Source organism: Mesoplodon densirostris, chromosome 6, assembly GCF_025265405.1.
Source record: "Mesoplodon densirostris isolate mMesDen1 chromosome 6, mMesDen1 primary haplotype, whole genome shotgun sequence".
NCBI classification, from domain to species: domain Eukaryota; kingdom Metazoa; phylum Chordata; class Mammalia; order Artiodactyla; family Ziphiidae; genus Mesoplodon; species Mesoplodon densirostris.
The window spans coordinates 7088033-7098555 of NC_082666.1; the positions used below are offsets into that span (position 1 = coordinate 7088033).

General features: G+C 58.5%; 1 protein-coding gene across 2 annotated transcripts; it reads right to left on the minus strand.

The window, feature by feature from the left end:
- Positions 1-788: 788 nt before the first annotated feature.
- Positions 789-10523, minus strand: DOLPP1 (dolichyldiphosphatase 1). 2 transcript variants are annotated; one of them, XM_060100973.1, is made up of 8 exons: positions 10435-10523; positions 6545-6645; positions 6238-6322; positions 6040-6139; positions 5710-5808; positions 4684-4812; positions 4110-4199; positions 789-2247 (listed from the first exon to the last, which is right to left on the minus strand). In XM_060100973.1, the coding sequence occupies exons 1-8, from the start codon at positions 10508-10510 to the stop codon at positions 2211-2213; spliced, it is 717 nt and encodes a 238-aa protein (XP_059956956.1). In that variant the 5' UTR covers positions 10511-10523; the 3' UTR covers positions 789-2210. The 2 variants fall into 2 exon arrangements, with proteins under 2 accessions (XP_059956956.1, XP_059956955.1); XM_060100972.1 differs by having other exon boundaries at positions 6238-6325.

Sequence of the window (10523 nt, forward strand, 5' to 3'; positions counted from 1 at the left end):
TGGTGGCGATTCCTTTTCTACCTGGTCATCTTTGTCTATATTTTGTTCATGGTAATTTCTTAAAACTGTATAAATAATTGAAGTCTAGCATGAAGGTTCCTTCTTCCAGAGATTTGTTTGCTTCTGCCACATGTCTGGGATGAGGTCACCTTAACTAAATGTCCAGGCTGTGTGGACCGTGGTGGGGAACCCAAACCCAGCCTTCGAGCTCATGTGAGGATGGGATTACTTCTGATTCGCCTGAGGGTGAAGCTGTTATGAATCTCAGGTTAATGAATTAAAGAAGGGTTAGAACCCCCACTTTGGACGCCTGAAATGACTTGTGTTCTTTTCACTCTTACAAGGCATGCAAAACCCAGGTCAGTTTGCAGTTATTTCTTCCAAAGCACGATACTCACCTGTCCGCACACTAAAGAAGCACTGAATTCAGCAAGGAGTGGAGGTGTTTATCCTGGCAGAGGCTTAGGAAGGACATGCTGATTGTCCCAGTCTTCAAGGGCTGTCACATGAAGGAGAAGCTAGGCTTACTGAGAGCAGAACCAGCCAGCGCCACAGGGGGAGGTAGACTGGGACTGAAAAAACTCAGTGGAAGGCAGCTGTCCTCAGACCCCAGTGGGGTTTGTCACAGAGGCCATTCCAACCCTGGCTTTGGGGGCTGGAGGGAACTAGGTGTCTTGGAGACGCGTACGATCTTCTGGTCTTAACCGTGCCCTTGTCCCTCGGGTCGTGTGTCCGCACAGCCACGTGCCCGCCTCCTCCCATCAGCTCAGTCAACAGGTTCAAGCTGCCAGAGTTCAAGATTTTATTTTAAAACAATAGTAAACAATTTTCATTGATTTTTCTTAAGTCAAACCACCTCACACTTGGCTTATCTCAGGCAAAAAGTAAAAAATAAAAATGAGAAGGGAAGGGAAGGAAAATGTGGGGACTGACCAACCTTCCCCAGAAACAGGCCCCTGGTCCTGGCATCTGGAATGGCTTTGGACACTGTCTTTAACAAATGAGAAAAGAAAGCACCAAAATATTGTGCTTCAGCAGCAGATTAGGAACCTCCACAAAGAAAAGGCGGCCGGGGGAGGGAGAGGGGTCGGGCCCTGAACACAGGTCCCGAGCAGCCTGGTTCAGTTCTAGAAGCTTCCGAGTCTGGATGCATCTCCTCTCCACAGCTCCATTTCAAAGCGGCCTCAAGACTGGGAGGAGTCGTCCTCCGAGCTGGGCAGTGGGGATCTGTGAGCCACACCCCAGACACAGGCTTGGGGTGACCCAAGCAGGTTCCCAGCTTCTCGGAGGGGGGTCGGGAAGGACAAGGAATGCTCAGAGCACACAGAGGGGAGGGAAGGGTGGGGACAGTAGGCACCGCTGCCCCACTCCTCTCACCAGCTCCTGCTTCCTCTGCATTTTGTTCGGGTGGAGATGAAGACGAACCACTAGCGGACGGCAGGACAGGAAAGAGCTGTAAACAGCGTGGGTTTGCTCACCCGCACGTGCAGGCTCTTTCGTCAGAAAGGGGCCGCTGTCTTGGGGACAGGGAACCAGAGAAAGCCCTTGCGGCGCAGGGTCGATGCGGGTAGGACACAGCGATGGCAGCGCAGACGCCTGCTCTCCCTGGGCCTGGCCCCCACACGGGAACACTGACCGAGGTTCTGGAATGGCGTTGGCGGCAGGGGGGGCATGGGGGTGCTCCCTCCTCCTGGGCCCCCAGGCCGTCTCTCGGGCCCAGGGCAAAGGGCCTGGGAAGCTGCCCTGGGCTCCTTGGTACGCAGGGCAGCCCCCGCAGAGCTGGCTCTTCCAGTCCCTCTCCAAAATCCCATCTGCCTTTGACAAAACCAAAAAATAAATAGTGTGCATTTTTCACGCCACCTAAATTTCCTGGCCCTGTGGCCAGAAGTTCAAGCCCTCCTTCTCTACCCCACGCCCCAGTGCCCACGCCAGGGGCACTTTCCGCCCAACTGGGGGCTGGCAGCAGCACTGCGAGGGTCTCTGGCTGTGAGGCACCCCCGGCAACAGGCCCTCCAGGGTCCTGGCTGAGGGGCTGGCTCAGCCCTTTGGTCCACCTTGTTCATTAAAATTAAAATAAGAAAAAAAAAGGCTCCACTCGGTGACTTGGGTCTGTAGAGGTCTCTGCTTCGTCCCTCTGTCTGTCATTCCATCCACCCTGCAAGGCATCGTGCAGGCCAGATCTGGAGGCTGGAGCCAGCCACACTCACCGGTCACTGCAGTTTCGTCCCCAGCTTGCGCTGTCTGTTCCTGCAAAGTGGGGGCGGGGGTCAGATGAGGGGACTCCTGGCGTCCAGTGACTCGCCCCTCAGCTGTCTCCTTCCTCCCCACAATCTCATCAGAATGAGTGAGTGTCCACTCCCAGTAGCCCCAGCAGTTGGCTCAAGCTGGGCCAATCAGAGCTCCTACCCTGGGACCTGGGACTTGGGGCCTAGAGAGGGTCAATGTGTCTGCTGGGCCTGTATCACAGGTGTTCAGCTCTGGAGTCCAAGTGCAGCCAGGAGGCCGGGGCAGGGGCGGGGGCCAGGATGGGAGAACAGAGGCAAGAGGGACCTGGCTGGATTCCAGTAATCATGGGCAGTTCCCACTTACAGATAAGCCAGCATAAGTGGGGTTCTGTAACCATCAACCACAACAGACAAGGAGGTAGTGAGTTCTCCATCTGGGATGCACATAAGCAAAGGTAGGAGCACTGCTGATACCAGTTATCGAGCGGATAACTGACTACCTGACTTGGGGGTGTGGCGATACCTACGACGGGCTCAGGAGCCTGAGGGCAGCAGGGGCAGCCCCGTTCCCTGGAGGGCCTGGCTCCTCGAGAGACCCCACTGGAATTCAGAAACCTAACTGTCCCCACAGGACCTGTGAGATGCAGCCCCAGCCTCGTGCCGTGGCCAGCCCCCTTCTTCCCTGGGCTCCAGCCACACTGGCCTCTGTCTCTTTGGTGGACTCCCCAAGCTTCCTGTCCTCAGAAGCTTTGCACAAGCTGTTCCCTATGCTGAGAGCACCCTCCCTGCCAAACCCCAAGTTGGACAGTCCCGCTTTCTCTCTGCTCAGACCTGTCACAGCGGCCAGCCAGCCCAACCACACACCCTCACAGCACTCCGCTGTCACGAGCTCTCAAGCCCGAGGCACTTGTACAGGTAGGTGCCTCATTCCTCGTGTTCCCCCCTGCCGGCCACTGCCGTCTCACTCTGGGCCTGTCCCCAGCCCACGGCCTGGCACAGAGCAGGAGGACATGGAGGTTTGGGTACACCAAGGTGGGTGGCGGCCAGCCGGGAGAGGCGGGGCTGGGGGGCGGGGCCGCTCTGGGAGCCAGGTGGAGAGCCTGGGCCAGCTGGGGCCTTCCGCCAATAACAGGATTGCCTGCCCTAACCCCTCAAATCCCCTTTCCTCAGGATCCAGGGCTTAACCCTTAAGTTCGTTAGGATAATTTGGACCATGATGCCCTAGACACATTTCCCGGCTGCTGTGACCCCGCCCCGTGGTTCCTCTCACCAGGAACCCAGGGCTCCTCAGGAAACCTCCCAGGCTTGTGCTGGAGCCCAACCTCGCCTCGGCTCCCCTCTGAACCTGGGAAGGAGCCAGGCCTTCCCGACCCCAGCTGGCACCCCACCCAGGATTTGGAGTGCGTGGAGAGCTGAGTCAGAAGAAGGCTCCAAACCTGGCTTTGCCCTGACTGGCTGTGCAAACACGGGTGCCCCTAACTCACCGCACCTCAGTTTACCCCTCCAGAGGAAAGTGTCTGGACTAAACGGTCCCGAGGGGGGTTGACACACAGGCCCCCAGAGAATCCTGGCTGCCCAGCTCTCTGGTTCCGGGCCACAGAGGTTATAAGCATGGCCCTGGGCCCAAGAGCCTAGGTTCCCAGCCCAGCTCTCACACCTGCGATCTGCAAACCCTTGGTCAAGTGATTCCTCTCCTCCCCTCTCTGAGCCTCAGTTTTCTCATCTGTAAAATGGGGTCCAGGGGAGGCTTCACTGAGGCAGTACAAGCGAGGTGCTTAGGCAAGTGCCCGGCTCTCGGGCAGCCTTCCAAAACTGGGGGCGGCACTGACTGAGGGCTGTGCCCCACTGAGCCAGGACCCAGAGATTGCTATGCCCTTGACTCACCTGGCTTCTGCCCGGGTTACCGTGTACTCAAACCAGAGTACGTTGGGAATGAGGCTCGTGTCTCGGATTAGGAAGAACTCAGAGATAGGCCTGTAGAGACAGACACCCGGAAATCCAGGACTATATCAGGACACGAGTCTGTCACCAAGCCAGACTCTCCCACCAGTGCCTGGGGCCAGCGATGCACCCTCTCCCCACCACTTTGCCTGGCCTGTGCAAGACCCAGATGTGTCACCTGTGTGACACTCAGGCAGGTCCACTGCCCCAAGGTACACACAGCCCAGAAGGACACATGCTGCTTTCCAAGTCCCTGAGAGGCCAGGCAAGGACAGAGCCTGGCACCTTGGCTTCTGGGCTGAGAAAAGCCCTGGGGGAGATGGAAGCCAGGCGAGCAGGGCCTGCAGCCCTATGCCTACCAGAGGCCTGGGCACTAGGGCCCTCCCAGGGAGACTGAGGCTGGGGTCAGGACGCCTGGGTCCTCCCACTGATGGCCCCTTCGCAGGAGAGGGCACGCGCCATAGTGCCTGGGAAGGTGGGGGTAGTGGGGACAGCAGCAGGGGCAGGAGGCAGTTACCAGGCTGCTATCCTAGGGAACAGGGGGGTGAGGACCTCCTGAGTGAAGACGAACCAGGCGATGGCCATGAGGCCTCCAGCGATGCCCCCATAGAGCACCTGGCTCCAGGTGTGGTACAGCAGGTAGACCCTGGGCCAAGGACAGAGGGAAGTTCATGAGAGCCAGCCAGAGACAGTCCTGCACAGCCTCCCCGCACGCCTGAGTGCCAGCTTCCCTGGACCTCTGCACACACACGGGAGACATACATAGACGGGACAGACCCCTGTGACCACACGGACTCAGAGCTACTTCTAGGAGGCAAGGGGTTGGACCCCAACAGCTGCTCCCCTGACTCTAGAAGTGAAGGGATGGCTCAGCTAGGATTTGCCTCCCTTCTGTCCAGCCCTTGAACTTGGAGTTTGTCTGCAAGGGGCTCCTCCAGGACATTGGGAACAGACGGCTAACCCTAGAACCTTGGGCCCAACCAAGAGGAGAGAGCAAGGACTGGGTTGGAAGGGGCAGCTGGAGCCCTGGCCCTTTAAAATGAGAAGCCTGGAGCTTCCCTGGTGGTGCAGTGGTTAAGAATCCACCAATGCAGGGGACACGGGTTCGAGCCCTGGGACACGGGTTCGAGCCCTCGTCCGGGAAGATCCCACATGCCGCGGAGCAACTAAGCCTGTGTGCCACAACTACGGAGCCTGCACTCTAGAGCCCACGAGCCACAACTACTGAGCCTGCGCGCCTAGAGCCCGTGTTCTGCAGCAAGAGAAGCCACCGCAAGGAGAAGCCTGTGCACCGCAATGAAAAGTAGCCCCCGCTCACTGCAACTTGAGAAAGCCCGTATGCAGTAATGTAAGACCCAACGCAGCCAAAAATAAATAAATAAAAATAAATAAATAAAATAAAATGAGAGGCCTGGGACCCCCTTCACAGCCCTGCCCTACAGGCTCTGGGACTCGGGTCCACAGCGAGGTCCAATAGGGACCAAGATTCCAGCTAGACCCCAGCGGGCAGGGCGTGGGGCAGGGGCTCTCCCTCCCTCTGTACCTGCTATAGGAGACTAGAAACGCCACGGTGAGGAGACCCAGGGAGAGTACATGCCTCCACAGCAAGTCCAGGAACCTGGCGTTGTTCGTTTGGTGCATTCTGGGAAAACAAGCCTGTTAGGGGGCCTCAGCCCACAGCCTGGGGCCCAGGCCTCCCACACAGCCCCGGCCCCAGCCACATGCTCCCTGGGCACCTTCTGCCTTGGCTGCAGCTCCTCCCACCCCCAGTAGAGGCCAAGCCCTAAATGGCATCCAAAGGGCTTGCAGCAAGTCCCTGGCAGAGGCCAGCCTGGGCCAGTTCAGGGCCACCCCAGCCAGGGCAGAAGCTCACCTTAAATACAGAAAAAGGAAGGAATAGACGGAGAAGAACCACATAAACTGGGAATGGCTGGAGGGCATCCCGTACTTGATGCCCACTGCCGTGTGGGGACCTGGTGGAGACAGAGAACAAGGCATGATGGGAGGATGCAGGCCTCCCAGTAATGCCCTAACCTGGGGGACCCGCAGACCCCCAAGGCCTGGGCCCTACCTCCACAGGGCCGTGGCTCCTGGATGACGTGTTTGATCAGCCAGTTGACCCCCTCGTTCAGTGCCAAGCCCCCAAGGAACGAGATCTGCTGGGAAGATGTACGGTCAGCAGGGCCTCTGTGTGCTTGCTGGCCGCCGCCCAGCCTGAAGACCGTGGCCGCCCACTGAACCTCCAGCCCAGTGGACAACCTGGAACCAGCCAGGAGGCTCCAGACGCCTCAGGAAAGGTGGAAGCAGGGAAGGGAAGGCAATGCCCCGGGAAGGAATGGTGAGGCCCCTCCTCCCTGGGGTGGGAGTGACTCCCTCACCGTGTGCAGCTCCCGCTTGAAGATGATGAGGGTCACAAAACCAACGATGACAAATATGGGGCTGAGGCTCAGGTAGGCAAGGAGGTGGCCAGAGAGATCACCTGGGCAAGACAGGGAGAACAGGATGAGGGCAGAGCGCGGCCATCGAAGAGGGCCTGGCCCCCAGCAAGCCAAGGAGGGCCTCAGTCAGAGAGGTGGTCCCAGAAGGGCCCGGAGCGCAGGGCCAGGCGGCTGGGGGCGCCTCAGTGTACCGGCTCACCACACGTCCTCAGTCACGGGCACAGCGTGCTTACTAAGCACTCAGGTTCACAGATCGTGTGTTTAAAGCAGGTGCCTTCACTCTCCCTGTTCTACAGATGAAGACACTGAGTCCCACAGGGATTGCATGATTTGTCCAAAGTCACACAGCCAGAAAGAGGTAGGATCTGACTAAAATCCAAGTCTCTAGCCTGGTCCAGGTGCTATACCCACTATCCCACCAAAGCGGGAATTTGAACCTGGCTTGGTCTGACCCCAGAGGCTGGGTGGGCCCTGTCCCAGGAGGCAGCCTGGCGGGCACATGGATGCCTCTGGAACGCAGTGCTGTGTGGAGACCGACCCAGCCAAGCCCTGGGCCTCCAGGGGAACCTGGTATTCTCTGAACACCACACAGACTTGGGTCTACACTGCGGACTCTGACAGGGACCAAGGCTAGGGGTGGGGAGGAAGCTCCATTGCCCACTATGGCCACCCGTTGCAGTAACAGTTTCTCACTGCCTCTCTACTGGCAAAAAATTGGCTACCTATTGACTACCTGCTTTTTACCCCCTAATAGGTCTCGGCAGGAGGATCCTGAAGCCAACAGACAGGAGCCACTTTCCTGCTTGCCCAAGGGCAGGGCTGACACCGAGTCCAAAGGCCACCCTCACCATTCGAGACAGGGCAGCTATGTAGCAGCTCTGGGGTCAGAGAGTGTGGTTTAGTTCCCGTGCCAGCACTTGCTGGCTCCACGACCTCAGGCAAGGACTTCACCTCTCTGAGCCTCAGCTCTCTCACCCGTGAAATGGGGATATCAGTAGCCACCTCCTACAGCCATGGGAGCTCTGATGTGACCAGGCCTGTGAGACGCCCAGCTCGGTCCCTGGCACCCAGGACACTTCCATGTTTGGAGAACTCAGTGTGGGAAATGGCCCCACCACCAGCCTGGCCTCACACAGGCAGGAGGAAGGTACCCACCCAAGGCCGAGCCCAGATTCCAGGTTGAAGGGATGGGCACACACCTGGCCTCCCCACACCTACCCAGGGTAGGGCTGGCTTTGAACTGGCCTGGGAGAACAGGCCAGCAACATAGGTCCAGTTGCTAGTGCCCCCTGGATGACACTGGGTGAGGCCCTTCCTGCTCCTGGGGTTCTGTCTCCTCATCCACACAGTGGCCTGGCCCCCTCCAGCCCTGAGATTCTGGATCTCTCAGCTGTCCAGCTGATGCCCAGGACACTGGGTCACCAGGAGGACAGGAAATGGCTGGTGCCCCCAAACCCTTGGCCATCGCCATGGCCTGTCTCACAGCAAGCGCTACCTTTGGGCCTTCCTGCAGATGCTGTCAGCAACTCTGGCCTCACCATTCTCTGATCTAAGCCCTCCGGTGGCTCTCTCAGCCCTTAGGATAAGTCCCACCGCAATCCAGCTCATCAAGCCCTGCAGTCCTGGCCCTGCTTCCCTCCCACCTTCTGCTCCAGTTCCAGGAACCAAATCCTAGTTCCCTGAACGCACCATGCTCTGTCCTACTTCTGGACCTTTGCACACACTGTTTCCCCCACCTGGGATGCTGTCTGGGTTAACTCAACATAAATGAAGTACCCACCACAGTGGGAAAAATTAAAAAATCACACTCTTGCTACTGCAGAGCTCTCAGAATCTGTAACCAAGGCATCGTTCGTGACTCCACTCATTAGTGGAGCTATCCGGCCTGCACCTGTCTCTCCCTCTAGAAAGTAGGCGCCATGGGGCTTCCCTGGTGGCACAGTGCTTGAGAGTCCGCCTACCGATGCAGGGGACACGGGTTCGTGCCCCGGTCCGGGAAGATCCCACATGCCGCAGAGCGGCTGGGCCCGTGAGCCATGGCCGCTAAGCCTGCGCGTCCGGAGCCTGTGCTCCGCAACGGGAGAGGCCACAACAGTGAGAAGCCTGCGTACCGAAAAAAAAAAAAAAAAAGTAGGCGCCATGAGTGCACAGATGGGGTCTCTTCACCCCACTCAATCCCCCAAGCCCAGCACAGCAACTGGCACTTAACTGGGCTCTAAAATGATGTTAAATGAATGGAGAATGGATGAAGGAAGCAGGGTCAGTGTGATGAGGGGCGCGAAGGAGAAGTGCAGGGGGTCACAGAAGAGTTAGCAGGGGGACCAGACCTTGAGAGAGGCCCCCAGGTTCAGCCAGGTCTCTCCTCCAGGCACCCACAGTCCCTGCAAAGGGTCCCTCATCACAGCCTGAGTCATGCTGCTCACATCTGCCGGCCTCCTTCTTCTCGCCGTGAGCACCCAGAGAAGTACTCCCAGGCCAGGGAGGGGAAATCATGAAGGTGCTGAGGACTTAAGCAGGTCCCTTCCCCACTCCAGACCTTGGTTTCCGTCCTGTAAAGTGGGTTTTTTTTTTTTTTTTTCACAGTCTGGGAGTTCAGGGACATATTGGTTTGTTCACCGTTCAAAATGCAGAGCGAGCCCAGGGCCTGGCATTCAGGAGGTGCTCAGTGGATACCAGCTGAATGAATGATGGGTGAATGGCGGGGAGGCAGGCAGACAGTAGGGCCCAACAGCTGCAGGGCGGCCCCACCCCCACTATAACCCAGAACACCTAGGGTCAAAATTTCCTGGCATCCAGTCCTGGGGCCCTCAGCAGGGCCAGGTTCTCATGTCTCTGCATGAGTAGGCCCTTCCTGGGGCAACCAGGGCTCAATGAGGGGGCCCCCAGCCTCCCCCGACACCCAACCATCCTACACATAGATGGCAGTGTGGGCTTGAGAGGGTCCTGGGAAGGTGGGGTCATGTTAACTGCAGTTATTGCTTCAATGTTTACTGTACGCCAGGCACTGCACTCAGCATTTCTCACATCTCCTATTTCTGATTCTCACATCACCACTAGAAGGAAGGCACTGTGATTAGTTCCACTTTAGAGAGGCACAGAGAGGTGAAGTCACTTGCACAAGGCCTCGTCCTGAACTCTGACCCCAAGGCCCAAGCTCTGCACAGCTCTACTAAACCGCCTCCAGAACAGTCACCAAAGGACCTCACAGATGGAAAACGCTGAGCTTCTGGAGCTGTGTCTGATGGGAAGCTCCAGAAGTCAACATCCCAGAGGCTGCCTGACCCCTCACCGGGTCCCCTGAGTTGTAGAGCAGTGCCCTACCCAGGGCGTGGCACCAGAAGTACTCAAACAACGAAGAGCTGCCCGGCCTCGATTTGCACACTCCCTGCAATGGGGAGCTCTTTCTTCCAGGCAGCCCAAAAGCACTGTTTGAAAGAAAAAGGCACTCCCTACACGCCGAGGAGAGAGTTCAGCCTCTCCGGCTCCGGGAAGGGCGGGGAAGAAGGGCCCAGGTCCAGGCCAGTGATCCGTTCCCGCCTCACGCAGACCACCGCCCCATTACAGCCCACCGGCGCCCCGGGACCCAGTGGAGCACCCCGGCCGCGCAGCCGCAGAGTGCGCGAGCGAGCGGCTCACAATTTCGCCCAGCTCATCGCCACATCACTGCGCCTGCGCGGCGCGCGCGCCGGCCGAACCCTCCGTGGCTCACTATTTGACAGTTCCCACCCCGCTCCCCCGGCGCCCCCTCTGCGGGCTTGCGCTGGCCGGAGCGCCCGGCACTGACAGGCCGGCCCCGGGAAGGCGTCCTCGGAGCCGAGGTTGTCTTTTACCTGCAGGATATTCGACGTGGGTGAGGGTCACCGGCCGCCATGAAGCGGGGAGCGAGCACTGTCCGTCCGCTGCCATCTTACCCGGAGAC